This window comes from Cheilinus undulatus, linkage group 11 (assembly GCF_018320785.1).
Source record: "Cheilinus undulatus linkage group 11, ASM1832078v1, whole genome shotgun sequence".
In the NCBI taxonomy this organism is placed as follows: Eukaryota; Metazoa; Chordata; class Actinopteri; order Labriformes; family Labridae; genus Cheilinus; species Cheilinus undulatus.
The window spans coordinates 47,851,213-47,874,592 of record NC_054875.1 but is presented as its reverse complement, the minus strand read 5'-3'; the positions used below and the strand labels follow the sequence as shown (position 1 = coordinate 47,874,592).

The 23,380-nt window shown below is 41.2% G+C and overlaps 1 protein-coding gene across 3 annotated transcripts; it reads right to left on the bottom strand.

Annotated features, from left to right (window-relative positions):
- Positions 1-88: 88 nt before the first annotated feature.
- hm13 (histocompatibility (minor) 13) lies at positions 89-19,618 on the bottom strand. 3 transcript variants are annotated; one of them, XM_041799338.1, is made up of 13 exons: positions 19,209-19,618; positions 16,934-16,981; positions 14,911-14,946; positions 10,243-10,341; positions 10,073-10,155; positions 9,607-9,695; positions 8,736-8,821; positions 8,456-8,581; positions 7,029-7,086; positions 6,227-6,347; positions 6,020-6,122; positions 5,777-5,862; positions 89-2,569 (listed from the first exon to the last, which is right to left on the bottom strand). In XM_041799338.1, the coding sequence occupies exons 1-13, from the start codon at positions 19,434-19,436 to the stop codon at positions 2,497-2,499; spliced, it is 1,236 nt and encodes a 411-aa protein (XP_041655272.1). In that variant the 5' UTR covers positions 19,437-19,618; the 3' UTR covers positions 89-2,496. The 3 variants fall into 3 exon arrangements, with proteins under 3 accessions (XP_041655272.1, XP_041655273.1, XP_041655274.1); XM_041799339.1 differs by lacking the exon at positions 16,934-16,981; XM_041799340.1 differs by lacking the exons at positions 14,911-14,946; positions 16,934-16,981.
- Positions 19,619-23,380: the final 3,762 nt, after the last annotated feature.

Sequence of the window (23,380 nt, the reverse complement as noted above, 5' to 3'; positions counted from 1 at the left end):
GCATGATTGAGGAATAATAAATAAATATTCTCTAACAAACATGAAAACCACATTAGAAACAAAGAACCAGTCAGAGTCAGAGTTATGCTTCTTTATACGGTGATCGAAACACCAAAAAGTTTATTGCAAATAAAATCGATACAGTCCGGGCCGTGAAACGACCTCCTGCACAAATGCAACCAGAGAAAAATAAAGAGAAATAAACATAAAACATTTCAGGTACTTTATATTTAAAATGATGAAGAGCTACTGAACGTCACTGAGCTGAAAATGAGAATGATATTTCTATTTTTTTTATAGTTTTTTCAAGTCAAAATACAAAACTGTGCATCTTTCAATATAGCATCAACATCAACAACATCCAGAATAATAATGAGGCTGGATACGTCCAGTCAGAGTGGAGGGTCTTTAACAAGCATCCAAAAACTCAGAGAAACAACGGTCTGAGAGCACTGGTTTGATTCAGGCACAACCTCAAATTAAAACACTATTAAAAAAAAAAAAAACTAGATTTTTTTTCAGCCTATGGAAACTTCATCCTGTGAAGTCTGATGAAGTGCTGACTGTGTGCAGAGGTGATTCTCCCACACCATCGTTGCTTTAATTGGATATTTATGCAATTCTCATGGAATACAGAGGCTACAAGAAGACAAAACATAACTTTATTTTTATGCCAGAAACCCCAAAGAGAAAGAAACAGGGTTAAAATTAAAACCTGCAATCAGGTCAGTCTGAAGATGCTTGTAGAAAAACTCAACGCTCCTCCTTGTCTCACATTTTATTGGACGAGGATCTACAAAGCCCCGCCTCCACCAATAAGAGGTGAGAATGACAACTGGAAATGCTCAGCAGAGGAGGTCTGCCTGCCTCCTCCTCCCTTTTCTCCTCTCAGGCCAGAATTTTAAGACGAAAACAAAGCGTGCCGATGTGTTTTTTATACTCCGGACAGGTAAACGTTCACTTGGTTTAATCAAGCCCAGACAGGTAAACGCTGACATGGATTAGTCCTCCTACAGACAGGTAAATACTAAATCTCAAGACCGGCTCACCAGGTTTATTATTCCCTGGATGGGTAAACGCTTTAATGCTTAAATCAAGCCTAGACAGGTAAACTTCACCTGGTTTAATCAGTCTCCAACAGGTAAATGTTCACCTGGTTTAATCAAGCCCAGACGAGAAGGCGTTTACCTGATTCAGTCAATCCCGGACAGGTAAACCCTCATCTGGTTAGATCACCCGTGACAGGTTAATTTTGACCTGGATTAATAAACTCCGGACAAATAAATGCTCACCTGATTTAATCAGTTCTGGACAGGTAATGACCTACCTGGATGAGGACAGAGAGGAGCTGAACTTGCAGCCCCTTTGGTTCACTACCAAAGCTTTTGTTTTAGTTTTTGTCTTCATTTTCCCTGAACAGTTTCGGTCCGCAGGAGGCCCCAGGCAAAGAGCAACATGAGGCCCTTCTCTATTTCGCTTTAAGCAATCATAAAAGTTAAAGAACATCTCCATACTTTAAGGTCTCAAGGTGAGGTGTACCTTACAAATTAAAATTTCTGTACCGTGGTTGATGCTTACAGGTTTTGCCTAGAGGCCCCATGGTGTGCAGCGCCTGATAGTTAAACAACCTGAGGTCATCCTCTAAAATGTTCAAACTTAACCATGTCCAAGGAAAAGCACTGTTAGAATTTTCTGTTATGAGGTTTACTTCCTGCTGAGGAGACGGTGTCCCTCGTAATAGCTCAAACAAATCAACAAATAACCACAGAAATAAAAGACGTTAGTTTCCATCTTAATATTCTGGCCTTTTACAACAAAAATGCAAAACTAAATAAAACTTGACAGAAGTCGCTGATGTGAGAAAGCAGAAGGCAGAGCAAGCGGCGGGCCGGCGCCAAATAAACCAGGAAGTGAAGAAACGGAGACAAAGAACCACAGCGAAGGATTGATGGGAGGAATGGTTCTTCGTTTGGTCTGAAGGAAATATAAAAAAGGACAGAAAGGCTGACGTTACTGTGATGTCTTCACAAAGAAGGCGGTTTAAAGACTAAACCAAACACGGTTTCCTGGTCTATCGGCACCAACGAGCTGCCAACACACAGGAAGCTCCACCCTGATGACACCGCAGCTCAGCCGTTGATCGGTGATCATTAAAGCGGATAAAACGGCGTCAGGGCGTGTGCGTGTTCGTGTGTGTGAGCAGCTCTCAGATGGAGCGAGGGTCATGGTAGGCACCGAGTCTGAGACGTTGGAACGAAACAACCTTTAATCAGAAGCACCACCACCGCTAGCACGACAGCAGCCGTTACCACGGAGACCAGCGGCCGTTCCCATGGTTATCAGAGACAAACACGTTTGGCTACATGAGCCCCATTTCCCCCAGCGACAAACAGGAAGCTGGCGAGGTGGGGGAGGGTGGGGCTTCGGTGAAATGTGGTGGCAGCAGGCTGGATGAAAAGTGTTTGGGGGCGGAGACAGGAGGGGCAGCGACAGATGCTATTGGTCCTTTTTCTCTGTTTCTGATGGATCCTCTTTAGGCCCCGCCTCCTCAGGAGGAGACTCCTCATACCTGCAGAGGAAGAGGAGGAGAGAAAGCACCATCAGCTGAGTCTTAAAACACCAATTACATCACAAAACAGCATTTTCTTTCACAGGACAAAAGTGACACATTTCTGAATCTGAACCTAGCAGAAAAGGAAGGATGCACTCTTGGAGTGTTTTTGGTAGGCTGGCCTCTCCTAGGAAGGTTCCCCACTCTTGAAACTACCAACAATCTTTCCCTTATGTTGACCGTCCTTTATTGGAAACCTTTGAAAAGTGGGTGGAACTGGCAAGAAGCGAGGGTTTCTGCCCCATCAGGTCGGCCCACTGGATGTGATCAAAACCCGATGTCCAAAAAGAAGTTTTGTATTGTAGGTGTTATATTAGTTGGTTTGGGAGAGGGGATTTAGAAGATTGTTGGGTTTTCAGGAGAGTTGTAATTTTGAGTTTGGAGCAGTGGTAGCCTGTCAGGAGCTGTATAAGGCCCCGTACACATGGAGACAAATTCAGGCGTATACGCAAAAGTTTTTTTTAACGTATCAGTGTTTCATCCACACGGAAACGGTGTTTTGGGTGACTGTAAACGATACTTTTTGAAAACGGGTCCCAGAGTGCATAAATCCGTAAACGACTACCGTTTCGTCTCTGTGTGGACGTCTACCCGCATCTTTCTTGAAAAGATTACATCACACACATTGTAGCTCCCTTAAGGCGTCAGCGCGGGTCCGGCCAAAACAATGAAAGTGGACTACACGGTTGTGTTTGTGCTGCAGAAGCTACTGAGTTTGTTATGTCTTTTACAGAAAAATCTGATGCTCCGTTACCACCGCTGCCAAACGCACACACCATATGTTCTTAAATCCAAAGCGGAGAACAACCAGAAGGGCAACTACAAGAAAGTTTGTGTCAGTTTTCTGTGATGTTCTTCTTCTCTTTTGGTGCATTTCTGTGGCAGCAACACAGCGCCACGTACAGGCTTGGCATATGCTCTACAGCGTTTTCAGTCGTTTCCAGTGGTTTCATGCTTATGTGGATATTTCCTGAAACGATCCCATCAAAACAGCAATTTATCGTCTCCATGTGGACAGGGCCTAAGACATGTCTTGCACAACCATTGAACATAACGATGATTGCATTTTATTAGCAGTTGTGTGGTGTTTGATAAGATCTCGAAGGGTGAGGTTAGGTTTAGGCGTGAAGCCCACTTTCCCTCACTTCTTGCCAGTTCCACTCACTTTTCAAAAGTTACTAATTAATGCGTACTATTTGGGAAAAAAAAGAAAGAAAAGAGTCAGAACATTGCCAGCTTCACCAACATTCCATCCACTGCCATTGAAGATGATGGTATCAAGCCTATTAACATTCCATCAGTTCCTTTTGAGGATCTTTAGATGTTGTTCTGGGTTCTTTGTGACCGCCTGGATGAGTCCTGATGTGCTCTTGGAATCGTTTGGTTGGTCAGCCACTCCTGGGAAGATTCACCACCATTTTAAGTTTTCTCCATTTGTGGGTAATGGCTCTCAATGTGGTGGGCCGGATCCGAAGGCCTTAGAAATGTCTTTGTAATCCTTTCCAGACTGACAAATGTTAATGACTTTGTTTCTCAGCTGGTCTTGAGTTTCTTTAGATGGTTCCATGATGGGTTGGAGATCTTTGAGCCTGCTTCACTTTGTCAGACTGATTCAACAGGTCTGGCAGTAATCAGGCCTGGGTGTGAATAGTGAAACTCAGCTTTCCAAAATTACTTTTTCACAGCACTGTAACTCAGTGTCCCGCTTGAGAAACACCAACACAGAAATCCTTCATGTTTATAGCGCCAATACAGGACATTGTGGACAGGACAGACACAGGACATGTTACATCTAAGACTGCTGCAGTGAGGTGCCGTTCTGTTGCTGTACCTCATTCATGTGTTAACGCTGATGGACCATGAATATTCTGACACTGGCTGCCTGTTCTGTCACCCAGACTCACCCCGGTTCATCTCCACTACCATGTATTCATAGTTTACACCATTTTAAAGCCTCTCTAAATATTCAGAAATAATGTGTTTGTGTCACAGATTGTAGATGGAGTGATTGATGTAGTTTATGAGGTAAAGACATCAACAGACAGATGCTGGACGAATGTCAGAACTGTTCTTAGTAAGGGGCTGGTTACCTGCCTAGGTGAGACAGAAGAGAGGGGAGATAAGAGAAAGTGGGCGGGGCCTCTACATGGAGGTGGGCTGTAAGCGCCTGTGACGGGGGGAGGAGCCCTTTGCCATAGAGACGGCATCCATGGAGCTAGCCAGGCTGGCGGGCGAGCCGCTGACGGTGGGGAAAGAGGTGAGCCTGGGAGAGCAAGGGAGGACTTCCTCTGAAGACTCATAGCTAACCACGGGGGAGACGGGGGAGGAAAGAATGGACAGGTAGGAGGAGACGTGGAGGAGAAAATTAAGAAAAGAAAGGTGATAAATGAAAGAAAAAGAGGGGCAAGAAAGAGAAGAAGAAACGACAGAGAGAGAGAGAAAGTAAGTTTTTATCTTAAATCTCTGAATTTAAAAAGCGTTTATAGAACTCTAACAAATCTGGTTCAACAGGAAGGATGAGGAAAAGAGGCGATGAGAATGGTGAGCAAAAGCGGGGACGAGGGATAAGCAAAATGTATGAATGTATGATCTTAAGAGGAATCGGGATTCTTGAATCCTCCAAGTTTCTTGAGGTTTTTATCCTTGCAAGATGGAGCAACATTACAGAGTTGTCAGGAAGTCTGCAGAGATGCTCAAGGTTTCTGCTTCAGCACAAACATTTTATAAACTTCAGATAGCGTGCAGCCACATGACCCGTTCTCTGCCCAGAGATAGCAACATCTAACATAACAGATTTACGCTAAAAACCAGGACGTGGAAGACACAAAGAGAGGAAAACTGCACCTGTGTATTTTGCATGAATGTAAATTCCTGTCACAGTGGGAAACAAACTGATGAGGCCTGGATGAAGAAGTGAGCAGTGGTGGGAAGGAGATGTCAGACACAGAACATTTAAAACTCCCTGAGATGCAGCGATGAAAACGTTCTACCCCTTGTCGTCCTCAAAGACAATCTGAGCAGCTTCATCCACTCATTGTTCTGTCTCTTCTTCGATTCGTTCTGCATCTGTTCAAATATTCCACCATCTTTGCTTTCAACCTTAAAGATGCATAGACGCTGAACACACCTGTGAACAAACCCATGACCACGAGGACGGTAACTCACCTGAACATCTCTGTGAGCTCTCCTTTGAACAGCGCTACGATGACGGGGAAGCCGACGCAGGCCGGGACCAGGTAGAGCAGAGCGGGCTGCAGACGAACAAAGAGAGGTTTTATTAAGGCAGGGGTGGAAGAGAATAACGTTTAAAGAAAAGCTGAGTGATGAGGAAATATCCAACATTTAGCCAAATAAAAATGAAGAGCTTCTTAAGAGCTCGGTTCTGTGAGGAACTTTAGTGTGTCGAACCTGTGCATGTTTAAAGGTGTGCATGATGAAGATTGTGAGGCCAAGCCCGAAGATGTAGGCCAGGAAACTCGAGTAGAAATACGTCCTGCTGTTCTTCTTTAAACTGCATGAAGGAAAAAGGATCATTTCACTAAACTTAAAAAACAAAAACGTCAATAATCCAAACAAAAGAGGAGAGGAGAGAAGAGTCTCAGGAGCTGAGGTTACCTGACGTCGAAACGCAGCAGCAGGGCGATGAAGATCCCCGGGATAACAATGTCCCCCAAACCCAACATGGCGAAGTTACTCGCTTCAAGACCTTTCTCCAACAAATCCTGAGGAAACACCACTGTGAAAGAGAGAGAGAGAGAGAGAGAGAGAGAATAAAACTATAAATCAGCATTACTAAACCCTGCTAAACCAAAGAGCCAAATTCTTGAAAAATACCTTTGCAAGAACCAAGTGGCAAAAATGGTCAAAAAGCAGTAAAAAATGGAAAAATGAGTGGAAAGTGACTTAAACAGGCAAAAAGATGGGAAAATGGGCAAAAAGTAGCACAAAGTGGCAAAAATAAGGAAAAATGTGGCATTTAATGGCAAAAGGCTGCCTAAAAGGGTGGTAAGTAGCAAAAAAAGGGGGAAATTGCAGGAAATCACGATAAAACTGGTGAAAAGGGCACAAACGGGATTAAAGTGGCAAACATGGGCAAAAAGTGGCAAAAAAAGTGGCAAAGGCGGGCTTAAAGCAGTAAAATTGATTAAGAGTGGCAACAAAATGGGGAGAAGTGCAGAACATTTTAAATCAGGGCAAAGAAGATATACAGACAAAAATATGTGGTTGCAATGTGACTTGGAATGGATAATTTCTGAGGTCAAAGTTTCACTGTTTTAAGGTTTTCTGGGGGGATAATATTTTAAATTAAGACATAAAAGAGCCACATGTGGCTCTAGAGCCAGGTGTTGAGTATCACTGCTATAAATTGAAGATACTGGAAAATAAACACCTACCCTAAGGTGACTCTAATACTCACGTTTGATTGGTGCTTCAAAGGACTTGGCAACTGTCACCATGACGTTGGTCCCAAACACCTGGAGAGAGAGAAAGGGTTAATAAAACAGATCGAAGGTGAATGTCTGTGCAGATGCAAGGATTGTGTTCAGGAGCTGCTGGATTATTAAAGGAAAAGTTTTTATTTGGATTTTTTGACAAAAAAATCTTTAAGGTCAAAGTGAGAACAGATTTCTACTAATATAAGTAATGTCAGCAGCTGAGAGGGAGAGACTCTGCAGACAACAACTGTTGGCCGGGTTCTTCACCAGTCAGAGCTTTATGGGAGAGTGGCAAAGAGAAAGCCACTGTTGAAGAAAACTCAGATTCAATCTGGACTAGAGTTCACCAAAAGGCATGTAGGAGACTCTATGGTCAAGAGGAAGAAAGTTCTTTGGTCTGATGAGACTAAACACTGACATCACCACAAACACACCATCCCCACTGTGGAGCACGATGGGTGCAGCATCATGCTGTGTGGATGCTTCTCAGCAGCAAAATATAGGAAAATCCTGGAGGACAATCTTATCAAGTCTGACAGAGAACTACAGCTCTGGAGAAGATTTCTTTTCTAGTAAGACAATGACCCAAAGCATCCAGAGAAAGCTACACAAAAATGGTTTAAAGACAACAAGGGGAATGTTCTGGAGTGGCCGAGTCAAAGCTCAGACCTCAATCCAATATAAATTTGCTTGGACCATGTACAACCTGACAGAGCTTGAGCAGTTTAGCAAAGAAAAATTGAGTAAAATTTCAGAGTCCAGATGTTTGAGCCCGACTGAGACCTATCCACACAGACTCAGAGCTGTGACTGCAGCCAAAGGTGACTCTACTAAATACTGACTAGAAGGTGGAGAATATTTATGCAGTCACTTATTTTATATTACAGATTTTTATTTAATTGACATCACTTTGTAGAAATCTGTTTCCAGTTTGACATTAAAGAGGGGTTTTATTTTTTGTCAAAAAAGCCAAATCATACTGACTTTTGTAATCCAGAAAACCAATGAAGGGTAAAACATCTAAGTGGGGTGAATAATTTTTTTAAGGCACTGTAGCCAAATCTGAAGGCACTCCATATTCACATCCATGCAGAGCAGCCCCTTTAACACATTACAGTATCTGTAGTTTTATAGTTGCAGTAATAACGTGTGGTTGTTCAAAGGACACATCTGGGCTCACCCCAAGACCCACCTTCTAAGACCCACTGGTCCTTAAAATTGTTTAAAGCAGCTAAATAGCTCAGTAGTTTACATTGTTGACTGTGGTGGTTGGGGGTTCAAATCCCAGTCAGAGCTAGAGTATCCAGTCTGGGCCCTTGGGCAAGATCTTTAATGCCAGGAACATCTGTCCCAGACGTGAGTCGCTTCGGACAAGCACATCTGTAAAGTTAACGTTGTAAAATCTCACCCAGAAGACGTCGTAGACGAACAGCCCCCCCAGCAGGATGCAGCCGGTACTGACGTTGTTCAGGTGGAGCAGCTCCACTCCGTTCAGAGCGAACGCCAATCCAAAAAGGTTATTGGCTATCCAGTGCTGTGATGTCATAAAATACAGACAGGTCATTGGCTACCCAGTGCTGTCATGTTAAATTTAAATAATCCACACTATGAAGAGGTTATAAAGTCATATTAATATCTTTTAATTTTTTTTCTTTTAACCTTATGTGGAACATCTTTTGGTTGTTTACCTTTTTGAGCAGGTACCAGACTCCCACCACGCTGCTGATGAGCAGGCACACCAGATTCTTTGTGTCAAACTCGTAGTTCACGATTTCTGCAGAAAGAAGAAGTTCTCAGGTTAAACTCTGTGAAAGTATGAATAAAAGGAAAAAAAGAGAATTTAAACAAACCACAAAATGCTATTTTCTCTGTCCTGTTAATGTTTTCCCTCAACACAATCAAATTATTAGAATGAATATTTTTATTTCTATGTAATATTTCTAATTGAGGTAGTTAGTAGTTTTTAAATTATTTGATTCCCCTTGAAACAGGGAACATTTTTCAACAGCAGCATTGTCAGGATAGCAGATGTTGATGTTACCATATTATTCTATTAAAAATCAAATATCAATGTTTAATGCAAAGGCAACAAAAAGGACATACCAGGCAACCAATAACGAGTAATTTATGTACATTTTTGATACCAAAAATTGCAGTAAAACACTAACAAATTGTGTAAATTGTTTAAAAACACTGCATATTGATGTTTTATCCTCTTAATCCTGCTGTTTGAAATTGATCATATCTCCACGACTTTAATGATCAGTGGGAACAAAAAGATGTCAGATTTTTTTTCACAACAGTGAAGAGCAAGGAGAAGGGAAAGCTCTCTCTGTCTCAGACTCTTCTCCAGATGTTGTATTTGTGTGATGCAGACCGCATGTTCACATGTAAGGTGTGTCTCAGGTGTATTTATTGGGGTGTGGATTGTTTCTTGGGATGATTTCTTCACTGGTGTTGAAAGCCATCCTCACAGCAGAGATTTAGTTTGTTCTGGTGTGGACTAACTACAGCTGAATCAGCGGTCTGGTCACCGTGGCGTTGTGCGGTGTGTCTCACCTTCTTTGGACTCTCCGGAGCCCTGTGTGAAGAGCAGCTGGTACTGTTTGTTTGGGAAAGAAGCAGGAAAGACTTTGGACATCAGAGGGCTGAGAAAAGAAACAGAGGAAAAATTAAAAGCTACAAAATCTATAAACTGACGGCTGCTTTCACTCCTAACGAAGGGGCGTTCCCTCTTTGGCTCCTTTTAGTCTCGAGTCAAAGTGACAGTGATCAGATTAAAGATGATTTCTGCTCGAACCCCAAAACAACTAATAAAACCAAAAAATGAAGAATCTCAGTATAGAGAGATGTAATACTAATGGTACTGTCGATGCATGCTTTGGTTCACTTTACAATACTTCAGTGTGAACACAGAAAAGCCTAGAAAAAATAGTTTCTGAATTGGAATAGAGTAAATGAGCTATAGAAGTGAAAGCAGCCTAACTTATGAGCTTAAGTTTGAAGCAGCAGCATGTTTCTTTACCTCATGGTGTGAGACAGAGCGAGGACGCCCAGACCGAAGAAATACACTGATAGCAGCAGGTTAATGTACTCTTGAGAAAATACCTGCATCAGAAACACAGATGAGCTTAAACTGGAGTTGCATTACTCTAAACTTTCTCTGAGTAAACAGTTCTAAAAAGCTGCCGTTACCTTAAAGAAGAGGTAGAGCCCAAACAGAGTACAGCTGGCAATGATGGGGAACCTGGCGGCGTCCCGACTGGTGATGGTCTCTGGCATGTCTGATCCATTCTGGGAGAGAGAGGAGGAGAAACGGAAAAAAGGCACATTTAGAGGGGCAGTCTAACTCAGAATTCATTTTTAGCAAAGGATGGTGTGTTTATAAGTCAAACTTCAGTCATCTTTGAATGCGCACAGCTCACTAAATCCATCAGAATTTTATGTTTCTGATGAAGTAAAACTGCTTTAGAAGAGTTAAATGAAAACATGAGAAACTGTTGGATTTTACCAGAATCTGGAGCTGCAGGGACTTTTTGGGGTTGTGGAGTAAACAAGACATTTGAGAGCATCATCTTAGACTTTAGGCCAGCTACGCTTGCTATTTTTTATCATTTTGCTGTAGATTTGGTATTTGTTTTGGATTTAATCTTTGAGTTTTGAGTTTGCATTGCTTCATCTGAAGCCTGTTTCTTTTGGTTGCTGCATGTGTTGGCACTTTAAGGTCACCGTAGCTTTGTGTGATCCTATCGTCTTTCTGTTACAGATGGAACGGCCCGAGCAGACTGACAGCAGTCCCTCAGAGAGTCGCCTCCATCTATATTCTCCTCCATCGACTCCTCAGAGACAGGAAGTGGGACAGAGGACAGGAGAGGAGAGGAATGACTGAAAGGACAGGAGGGAGGAGAGGAATCTTGTGTTGCAACAAAAGACGAGGAATTTAAACTATTCAGAGCTGCAATCATAAATCAGTGTTTCTGTCATTTAACCCCAACTACACACTGGACACAGAACATGGGAGAGCACAGACAAAGGCCCCGTTTAGACAACGCATTAAGAGGATTTCATATCTGTCTGGACATTCAGATACCAAATGGTAATCCTTGATGTTTTTTGTGGATTCACATCAATGTGTACTGAAAACGGTTTGATATCTGATAGCTTAGACTGCATACAGAAATGGTCTGGGATGTCTTCATGTGGACTGGACTGGTAGCACTGGCATGCACTAAAGACCGCCACATTAACTGATGCTATTGGTGGCAGTCCACTTTATTGATGTCCATCCAGCCTCGCTCAGAGTGATGGGAATTTCAGTCTTTTCAGAGAGTAATAAGAGCTGGTCGTTCAGCTCCAGAGTGGCTCTTTTTGCATTTGCATTTTTTGTATCTTGAAAACAAAAACAAAAGGGGGAAAAAGGGAACCCGCCTTGCAAACAGGTTGTTCACAAAAGCCTCTTAGAATCAGCTCAAGGGGCGGAGCTAGGTGTTGCCAACATTAGGGGCTTAGCCCAAGGCTAGGGGGTCTGGAGGCATTCTCCAGTCAACTTAAAACTACCAAAGAGTAAATCACATGTACAGTAGTTAGTGAGGCATGTATATTTACTTAAGACATGTGGGGGGTCTGGCGTTCCTCCCCCAAAAATCTTTGAGTTTCAAAAGCTTGATTTCCCATATTTCGGTGTGTTTTGCACTTTTTTTTTTCTTTTTTTTTTTTACTAAAAATTAAGTGGCTAAATTAGCTATGAATTGCAGAAAAATTCTCAAGTTAATTGTTTCCACATGATGGAGTCAACAAGGTCAGACTAAATCATCCTAACACAAAATCAAACCATCTTCTAGAGTCTAAAAGCCACACAATATTTATCTGTATAGAAGAACATGAAGATCCCAGATAAATTAGAAATGAAATTCTGTCAGACTTTCATAATAGCCAATATTTTAAAGAATAAAAGAGTTAGTGTTTCCTATCTGATTTGAACCTCTCCAGTCTACAGTCAGCTCACACTTCAGCAGAAACACAGTAAAGAGTCGACCCAGGCTAAATCATGAGTAGAAGTTTAATCTCCCCTCTTTTAGATCAACCTTTATTCTATATGGTTCATGTCTGACTGCAGCATTTTAAACACAGCTTTAACCAAATGTTAAAGTATATGCTAAGAGTTTGGTTCTAAATTATAATAAATTTATCTTTTAATTTTTTTTTTTTGAGAGAGATTTTTCTCCAAATAAATGAGTGAGACTGTATTTAACATCTCTGCTGTGCTCAGTGTGTGTGTGACAGACTGACCCAGGGTCACCAGCATCACTGCGCAGACTCTCAGCTAACAGGATCAGATCACTGTTTATCAAACATGTTCAGAACTCGAACGAAAACTTTAAGAAAGGAGTTCTGTCAGGAACATGGAGGATGCATATTTATTTTCTCAGTTATAGCTCTATAATCGAACTGGTTCATGTGACGGCCGTGTCTGTGTTTTAGCTTTAATCAGAGTGGGGAGACAGACACAAGCAGACAAACGTGAATGAGCTGTGAGCTCAGGCTGAATGAACGTGCTGTATGTTGGCTGTCTACTAAACCAGACTTCAGAAACTTTACCTGTATTCTGACCATCTGCTGTCCTCTATGCTGAACGTTTCTTCATTCAACTTTGGTTTCATCAGCGCAACCTCGGCTTTTACCGAAGATTGCATATTGATGAGAAGAGCGCTCACTTCATCCCCAATTCATGCACAATCAATAACTTAACGGAGGAGCGAGTCCCTCTGAGACCAAAAAGGTTCGGGCTTTAATGAAAACATCCGAGGCTTAAGCCCCTGTAGCCACCCCCTAGCTCCGCTGATGATCAGCTCCATAAGCGACACACCATGACTCCATCAGAACTTGTTGTTTTGAGTCATTATTCAAATCTAACCAGTGCCTCACAAGGTTTACTGTCCAAATAGTATATCTTTGAAAAGCATGTTAGACAGCGTGAGGGAGAAAAGCTGTTAAAAAAGCACAGCTAACCTCTTAACTTGTGGCTAACAAGTTTTTAAAAAAATCAGCATACTTAATCCTTTCATCATTATTAGATCCCACTTATATCAATAATTCTCTTCTGTTGACTTTCCCCACTTAGCGAGTTCATAGGCATCTAGATTTTCTCTGTACAGCTTTATGCCCATTTAAACTGCATTTAACCAACTCATCTAAAGTGGAGAAAATGCTCAGAAAACAGTCAGATTCATCACTGGGTCTCTGTATCAGTAGGTATTTTAGCCCCATATGCCATGTAGAGTGTGGCTGAAATTAGCAGCTAGCTCCACCAGCCCTCATTCCTTGTTGCAGATTAATATCAAGATTAATGTGGTTACTCATCACAGTCTGCATACCACTTTATTTCAATGTTCATATCCTGCTAGGGCTGGACAATTAGTTGCAAATTAGATTAAATTGCAATATGGGCCACTGCAATTTTTAAACAGCAAAAGACGCAATATTTCTTGACCTGAAATTTGCACCAAAATACCAGTCTAAAACCTTTTTTGCAGCAGAGATGTTATGCATTACATATCATGCAGTCATTTAAATGCCATTTTTAAAAAAATAGTCTCCAAAAAATCCTACTTTCTTCAGTTTTGTAGGTTTTTCTTATTGAATATGAGAATGGCATCAAAATGATCCCTCCCTTTAATACAAGAATTCATGTCTGATTTGCAATACGAGTCAAAATCATCAAAATTACACACTTTTTCAAAACTCTTTAGCCCTTGTTTTATCTAATATTGTGTTGGTAATAATATAGAATTATTTATTGTGTGAGTTTCTTGGAAAATACATAACATGAGGAACTTCAGAAAAAATCGCATATCAAATCGCAATTGCAATATTTGGGAAAAAAAAATCGCAATTAGATTATTTTCCCAAATCACCCAGCCCTATATCCCGCTGTTCCTATGACTAACCACTAAGCTACTCCTGTTTATGTCTGGCCAAGCACTGGGGGAAAACTCCGACAGGAGTGCTGCGGTCATTAACTGAAGCTACAGAAGTGACTAGTGGTGCTGAGCTTCATTACACTTTTGAAAGAGCATCTGACCAGGATCTCGGGCCAGGATTTAGCCGATATAAAAAGAAAACTATGAGGCAGTTAGTCAACTTGTACATCTTACACAGGCTAATTTGATACCGATTTAACCAGTTAATCAAGTAACCGTGAACATCCCTACCACCCACATTTCCTAAAGTTACCAACTATAACCTACAGTTTGGCAAAAGGGAGGAAATAATCCCCCCAACAACATTCCCACCTTCATGAAAATTCCGTCTTTTGCCTTTGATATCATCCCTTAGAGTCTTTTGAAATATGTCATCCATAGAAGCTTATAAAACATTCTAGCCTTGCCTTTTGCATGCAGGCCATTCAAGGCCCTCAGTTGCCATTCCAATCTAAACACTACCCCATAAGATTTACTGGCTAAATAGTATATCAACATGTGCTTTAAAAACATGTATATGACATTATGAGGGAGAAAAGCAGTTAAAGAGGAGAGGCACAACTAGCCTCTTAGCTCGTAGCTTACTGGCTCCTATTCATTCTTAGCAGCAGCTTCATGTAGGGATACAAGCCATGGTAAGAGAGCCACAGAAATGATGTTTGGGCAGCTGTTAGAATAAAAGGAGGGACCGGAGGGACCGTGAGTTGGGAGTGCAGAGTATGCATGCGCGGACGGAACTGGAGTTAACTTGGTATCTGAATGACCACATTGTTAATGCAAATGTAAACAGGGTGATACAGGTCAACAGTTCTCTCCTGGTCCAACACCACCTGAACATGTTCATTTCAGACATTATGGTAAAAATAGCAGCTCTCATACTCACTCTGAACCCAGAATCGTAACCATTTTCTCCAAGCTCCTACAGACACAGAGACAAAAAGACAAAAGAGACGGACAGAATGGATGGACGGACGGACAGGGGGAGAGAGGGAGAAAGAGAGAGAGGGATCAGATCTGCAGCAAAGAGGAGGACTGGAAGCATGAAGCTAAAATCAAATCAGCCGGAAAAAACAGATTATTACTTATAAATTACAAAAGGATCACAGGTTTAATGGATTAATTATTTTCTGTTAATTTATCTCCTAATAAATCAGGTCAACAGAAGACAGAGACAGGCAGGCAGATGGAGAGAGGAGGAAGAGGAGGAGAGAGGAAGGACGACATGCAAAGAAGTTCAGGAGCTCGACTCAAATGGAAACCATCGAGACAACACCCAAGACGTCATCTGTTCATCCTGTTTGTCCTCTGCTCTGTTTGTTTTATGGTTCGTTTTTCACATCAGGCACGATTGTCTCGTACCTTGATATGCAACGTTTCAGTGCAGAAATATCGCCAATGTTTTTGAGAAAATAAGACCATGTGCTGAAGTTTGATTCTACAGTTATGTTGGTAGGTAAGAGCATGAAATACCTCTGGATCAGTGCCAGGACTTCTTCCTTTTCATGGTTACAACAGATAATTTTATTTGAATAGAACTATGCTGTTCTTTTGCATCCTAATAAGTCTGCAAGTGTTTCTTATAATCAGTAAGTCTGTAAACTATTTTCTAAGGTTTTTTTTATTAATTAAATGTCAAATATGGAGGAAAGTCTCTGTGAGAGTGTCCTAAATTCCAGAGGATTTTATGAAATGTCTTGTTTTGTCCAAAACCCAAAGATAACTCAGTTGTAACAAAGGAAAAATTGGCATATTTGGCTCCTTTAGACACTCTTGTTTGCAGTCACCAAGTATTGTATGTTTCCATAAAATCACGGGTGTCCAAACTTATTCCACTGAGGGCCACATAAAAAAATCTGAAGGATAGTGGGGCCACTTTCAAATTCCTCTCCTTTATGATATCAAGGCTAGTCAATCCAATCCAATTTAGGTAAAGATTTTAAGTCACAGAAAGATGCACGTCAATAAATTGTCATATCAAAATGTTTGTTTACAGAATTAGCACAGTAGGTAATTTATACCATCTTCACAAACTATAATTTATTTGCGTTTTCTTATTGGCAGACGAGTATAGTTTTGTGTTACCTTCCGGACGAGCCCCCAAGGTGACACAAAAATATTCTCGTCTGTCACTAAGAAAACACAGATAAAATATAGTCAAGCACAAGCTTCATGTTGTAATGTGGGCCATTTTTTATTTGGAGTTTGCTGCGGGCCAATTAAAAATGTACAAAGGGCTGCATTTGGCCCCCAGGCCATAGTTTGGACACCCCTGCCTTAAATGAAGATTGAAACCAGGTTCCAGAGCACCAAAGGAAGTGACCCATTCAGCCAAAAAAAAATCTAAAAAGCTCAAAGAGAAACTGCTCCCAAATGACCCTTCCTTTAGTACCAGTTTGGCTGTTTTAGGGGGCTTTCACACCTACATCGTTTGGTCCAGACTTTCTGACTTTTCTGTTTGGTCCGAACCAAATTGATAGGTGTGAAACCTCCCCTGGACCGTGGTCCGGACCAAACAGCCGAACCTTGGTCCAACCAAAAGAGGTGGTCTCGGTCTGGACCAAACAGAACCACGGTCTGGTTCATGCCCAGTGTGAAAGCATTATTTTGAAAGGTTTGGACCTTCATATCAATGACAGGAAGTTACGACATGACTACCGGCAAAGAGAATCCATCACCAAAACAAAATGAGCCGTGGAAGAGCCCACAACAATCACAAACTACTGAAATTAAGCAGCAGCCTGGACAGGGTGGGCTTACGGTAGCTGCTCTACGTTACACGAGGAGTAGAAGTGTCCATTATTATGTTAAACGGAGATTGTCCAAGCACAGAAAATTTCATAAAATTATAGATAAAGTTCTACCTCACTATTGACAGCTCATCTTTTCAAGAGTTTTACAACACATACCTTCTCTCCCGAGTCCGTGTCAGGATTGCATACTTTCATTCTCCTTTCCTGTTGACGACAATAAAGTTGTCGTCTAATGATTAAACTCATAAGACGAATTCGGGCCAGCCTTATGTACAGCTCTTCAAGTTGTCGCTTTTGGTAGTAGAAAACCAACAATAATATGATGGTAGAAATGATGATTTCATTCATTGTTAACAACATTCAAGACTCACATTATTCAACGTGTTAACGTCAGACGCCCGCCGGCCAAATGGCCAATCAATGTAAACTACAGAGACACGCAAATCACGAAGTTGATGACGATATCACGTAGGTGCGTTATGTAAAGTCTGTTAGTCCGTTTGCAATAATGACAGTGTGAAACCCAAACAGACCAAACCAAATGTAGCTAGACAATGTAACCAAAACATGGACCTTGGTACGGACCTTGGTCCGAACTTTCAGGTGTGAAAACACCCTTGAAGTGGATTAAATAACAGAAATTGAAGAAAGGAAACTGGCTCTCAAACAGGAGCCAGCTCTTGTCATTCATCTAAGAGCCAACTCATTGTAAATGACACATCACTACTCGGCCTCATACATGTGTACTAACAATCTTTCCCCCTGTGTCAACTGTCCTTTGTTGCCAACATTTGGGAATGTTGCCAACCATGGCCCACTATTTGGCAGAAATGGAGGGAAAAAAGGCTCCATCTTCACCAACATTCCATCCTCTGCCTTTGATGATTTCATCCTTTAAAGTCTTTGATAAGCTTTAGTGAGACGATGTCATTTTTTGATGCTTATAAAACATTCCACCCTTGCCTTTTTGCATGCAAGCCAGTCCAGCCCCAGCTGCCATTCCAACCTAACCAGTACCCCACAAAGTTTACCTGCTTAAAAGTTCATCAGCCTTTCCATTAAAAGCATCTCCATGACAAAACAGGGAATTCCTTCCTATTATTCTATGTAAAACAAACTTCATTTCATAATTATTGGCGGAATAATATGTTCATTCATTAATGAATGCTTCTGCTTGTTAAAGTAACTGTGTCTTAACATTTTATTTTGCAGTACATGTAGGTAAAAAGGGGAAACCGACTTGAAAATGGTACCTAAACCTGCAGATGTACTTTCAATCTGCCCACCTGTAATCCCCTCTCTGAGCTGATCTTCATCACCTCTCTGCAGGGAGCTTGTTCCGCTACCTAAAGCTGATTCCACTGCGCATGTGCAAACAAAACCCAAAATGAGCGCAAATAAAGCCCTCAAGTACACGTCACTGTCAGTTTAACTCACGTGGATTTACTTTTACCTCCTCCTCCTCTAGATTCTGTTTAAGCCTCATCTTTGAGGTAACATCCGTTTGAATCTGCTGACTGGTATTTGTTCACGTAGTTCCCCCTCTGTCGGTCTGATTTCCCACCTTTCCCCCAGGATGGGAGCCAGGTTAAAGGTTGCCAACAGTTGGCACAGGAGTGTAAACAAAGAGTAGACTGGCATCCTTCCAGCAGTGACCGTCAGTGAACACCAGCACTACAAACACTGTTAGATATATAATAAACCCCCAATAAACTCACAAACAATGAAGCTGTCATTTAAAAACGAGCAACAAGTGGAGATAAGACCTAGCTTGACTGCTAGTCTTCAACTGAAAATAACGGTTAAATTTCCAAACAGCTGTGGCGTTACTTTGGTTCATTTCGTGAAAGAAACTGTTCAATTTTAAAACTTTTTAGAATAAATTCAACATATATTTACAGATTGACTCGTATAAACATCTCTTATTTGTTTAAAGTGACGGACCGATGTTATTTATGACGTTGAGAATCACCTGGAGAGCCGTTAGCCAGCCGTTAGCTGAAGTCGCTACATGATGTCACGGTGTAAAGAGTGACCGTGTTAATTGGTGGTCTTCAGCCGGATGCGTCAGTGGTTCGTCCATAAAATGTTTATTTTGACAATAAAAAATGTTTTCAATAATAACACAAAATGTGTGACTTTTGATTTAAAAAAGGAAGAAGAAGTTAATTAAAGTGGACGACTTCCTGAACGAACAGGTGTCATTCATTTTACAAATTAACCTGAAGATACTATTATTAGAAACACACTATTTCATTATGATAACAAAATGACTAAGACATATTCACGATGATGGCAGTTATTTATTATTTTATTTTTTACTGTTTCAAAAAACTGCAACATCTCCATCGGCTTAAAGTCACAAGTTAACACGGTCACAGGCTACACCAAAACACCCGCAGACGCTAACTCCGAAAAGGCTTGAAGTTACCTTAGATTTGGAGCAGCTCACGGACCTCAGGGCTCCAAAGAAGATGGGCAGCAGCGCCATGCACACCAGGCTACCGTATGCCAGCGCGGTACCCTCCGGCGTGGCCACGAATTTCGCCGTAGCGTTGATCGCCTCGGTCCCGTTGGAGTCCGTGGCGTTCAGGGCTTCCAGGACAGCAGCGGCGGCGGCCTCCGGGGCCGAGGCCGGGAGCTGTTCAGCCTCAGACATGGTTCTTCAGAGACTTCAGGGCTTCAGGGGACCGCTGGCAGTGCTGGAGGTGAGATGGAGGCTGACAGACGCGTGGAGGCTGAAGGTGAGTGTTTCTCATTCATCTACAACAAACAGGACCGCTGCTGCTGCCGACAGTCGGTAAGGCCACGTTTCCTAAGTCAGAGAGGGGAAACTGTGAGGAGGAGGTCTCACTCTGCTGCTGAAGACCGGAGGTATCGCCGACGCTTTTAATGGTTGATATTACTTTTCACAGACAAATTTCAAAACGTATCACCAACAAGAAACGTTAACTTATATTATTCTATTTCAGTGAAATATTATCTGCAACCCCAGATCACAACATTAGTGCATTTTTGTACTTCAATTTAAATTAGTGTTGTCAATCATTTTTTAAATTAATATAGCTTAATTAATTACAACATTTGTGATTCATTAATCGTGGAAGAACTTGTCTAACATCAGTCCCTGACCTCAAAAATGCTAAGAAGGGGTGCAACTCCTTACTTAGGCGTATAATTACAGTGCCATTGCAGTCCCTGATTGGTGTTATGTTCATACAATATTTTTAGTTACCTTCACTTCTGGGATGTATTTGATACAACTGCTTAAAAATGTATTTCTACAAATAATATGAATGAGACGTGTTTTAGGGGAATAAAGAGACTTTTGTCAGACAGTTAAACGTTACACTTTGAGTCTGCATTCTTTTAAACACTTCGTCATCAAACTAGAAGTCGTCACCTTACTGCTGAAATGAACTTTTTTTCCGATAATTAGGTTCCAAACGCGCAGAGTTCAGCCAAAACAAACCTTGAGTGTCGCTGTGATCCATTTTCTTAATTATAGACGATCTCTGTTGTGAGGAACCAGCGTGACTTCTTCGTTGGTGGAACATATTGTTCCGCGATACAGGAGGCTACAGAGCCACAGCGCCGCCAGCAGTCAGAAGGGAGAACAGAAAAACATTCCAAGCAGAGAGGAAAGATAATTTACATACAGGTGCATCTAAAAAAGATAGAATGTCATTGAAAAGTTTGTTTTTTATCCCTACCCACGTGAATTACTCTAGCCGTGAGCTGTAAGCCATAATCGTCAAGATTAAAATAAAAAAGGCTCGAATTATTTTACTTTGTATGAGGTGGATCTAACATTTATGGGAGTTTTACTTGCTGAATTAAATTACAGGGGAAAAAATGAACTGATGCATGATATTCTATTTTTTAATGCACCTGATGGCAAATACTTTAACACTTTTTTGTACCAAAATGAATAAAACTGTATACATTTAATAAGACATGGAGAGAGAGAAAAGAATCTATCTGAATTTCAGGACACTTATTGTCACCGTCCCAAGTGCACAAAAACCCAATGAGTTTTTTTGTTTTGTTTTGTTTTTTGTTTGTTTTTTTAAATAAAGGAAAATAAATAATTTCTCTTACCATGTCCATGTTTAAAACTCTGGTATTGTGACAAATCTATTAACATGATAAAAGAAAAATGTAAAAGCCGCAAAATAATTCAGCATAAAAACAAAAATAATGTTTTAAGAATTATCAGTCAGGTCAGTCGGTAATACGGGGCAGTAAATCAGCATCATTGTGAAATTTGGAATATTTACATTTTTCTAACTTAGAAATCCCCTCAATTTGTATCTTTTATAAAATTATGAGGGCCTATTATTTCAGCTGTACAGTGTGTTTTCATGTTTTGGTGCTAAAATCTTTAATGTAAAGAGATATTTATGATGATTGTATTAAATCAAAAACTACAGAATGATCTCAGAGCGGTAGCGAAGAAGAAAAGAAGATAGCATGCAAACATTACACTGCTTAAGCGAATATTCATGACACTTATGACTGAATTTATAAGACTGAAGGCTAGGAGCGACAAGAGTCAGATAGTTTTAGTCAGAATACCTGTACTGCACTGGCTGCTCTTTGCTGCCACCCAGTGGTAAAAGTGTGAAAATCGCTTAGAAGAAACTTAAAGGGGACACATTTTACCCCTTTAAGACAAGTCTATATTGGTCTCAGAGGTCGTCCAAACATGCCTGTGAAGTCTGTCCAGTATTGGAGTTTTGCATGTCTAATAAGCCCCTCTGTTTCAGCCCTGCTCAGAACAAGCTGTTTCTGTGTCTGTGGCTTTAAATGTTACTGAGCCGTCTGACTCCGCCCCTCCCAGGAAATGGATGTGGCTTCATGAATGTGATTCTCCTGATCCTCCTTTCAGCTGAGAAGAGGATCAGAGCTGTTTCTCAATATGCATACTGCAGCGTACTTCTGGACTTACGGACTTGTGAAACGTCAACAATCAAAGCCAAAGTTCTGTTCCAATTCAAAGTCCGCATCGAAACAAGTTCGGTCGAAGTACCCTGATGTGGACTCGCCCCGCCCCTTTCATCGAGTCTGCTGCTGGACGTAACTTGAGCAGACTTTTCACAGTTACAATCCCACAATGCAATTCGCGCTGTCCAGCTGGAAACTCAAACAATGTTGGAGTAGAAGTCACACAGTTGTAAGTAATCGTTGCTGCCGCGTAAAAATATGAATAAATTACCTGTGATAGAATTGTGTTTGAAACCCAGAAACGTTGGATGAGTTGGATAAATGTACGATGTCAGTGTTTTTGGAAACACTAGCAACGGGACAACCGCATGTGACGTGTAGGACGTAGAAGTCCGCCGCTGTTCCAATAGTAGTAGGATCGTTCGGCGGACTCCCGTAACCCTGAAGTCCGAACTCTGGAATGAACTTGCCAAGTCTGAACTTCCAGAGAATGCAAGTTCGAACTTGTGAACTTTGAATTGAGAAACGGCCCAGGAGAGGAGGGCGTAACTTTTTTCCAAGCGTGAGGGGCCAACCAGACCTGGGGGCGGGGCTAACTCCCCACATGACATCACGAGAGGCAGTGTTAATTTTGACAGCACTTTTTAATTTAGTTTTAGTGATAGTCTTTTGCCAAAAATATCTTTCAGTTTTAGTCATAATTTAGTCATCTAAGTTGTTTTAGTTTTAGTTGACGAAACTTCCCAACATTTTAGTCGACGAAATTTACAGTAAATTTAGTCGACTGATTGGATCTCTCCCCAACTTACCTCGCCACCACGCAGCAAAAGCAGTTGTGATTGGCTCTCCCTTGTATCTCATCCCACCTTTCCACACAGCCAAAGTAGCTGTGATTGGATATATGCCTAACTTCCCCCTACTTTCTACATGATGAAATAAGGTCTGATTGGATAAAGTCTCTGCCAAACATTTTTGTCTCGTTTTTATTTGTTGACTAAAGTGTCAATAAATTTCGTTTCAGTTTTGTCCATGTGCACTTGTTGTTATTGGTTTCTGTCTCATTTTCATCAGGGGAAAAAAGGCTATTAACAAAAACTATAATGAAAATAATTAGTCAACGAAATTAACACTGCTGAGAGGAAAATCTGAGACCGGCTTGTTTCAGCACACATTTTCTGACAGGTGGAGAAAGAGAGGGGAGGAGGGAATGGATTTTTCTGGTACTTGAGGGGATTGTGGACAGGGACGCATTTTTTTGTTAGAAAAGCCTGAAAAAATGATTTTTGCATAATATGTGATTTTTAATCTCAAAAACAAACATATGGACAAAAGTATTTGGTCGCCTGACCATTACATTAACAGGGACTGTACTGACATTGTATTTGAATACTTTAATATGGACTTGGCCTGTTTTGCAGCTCTAATAGCCTCCAATCTTCTCAGAAGGCTTTCCAGAAGATTCTGGAGTGTTTCTGTGGGAATTTGCACCCATTCGTTCTGTAGAGCAGGGGTCATCAACTACATTTGTACAAGGGCAGCGTATGTTTATGTCACTGTGAGGGCCAGCGTGTTAAATGAAATAAATAAAAGCAACATTTTTGTCTGAATAATTGTATTTTCTTTTCTTTAGCCTTTAGCAGTGAGCTCAGTCCCTGT

Coding starts and splice junctions, on each gene's coding strand:
- hm13 (XM_041799338.1), bottom strand. CDS start 19,436: ATGTCTGAGGCTGAACAGCTCCCGGCCTCGGCCCCGGAGGCCGCCGCC. Junction 16,982..19,208: donor TGAGCTGCTCCAAATCTAAG/GTAACTTCAAGC, acceptor TGTCGTCAACAG/GAAAGGAGAATGAAAGTATG. Junction 6,123..6,226: donor CTGCTGCGTTTCGACGTCAG/GTAACCTCAGCT, acceptor TCCTTCATGCAG/TTTAAAGAAGAACAGCAGGA.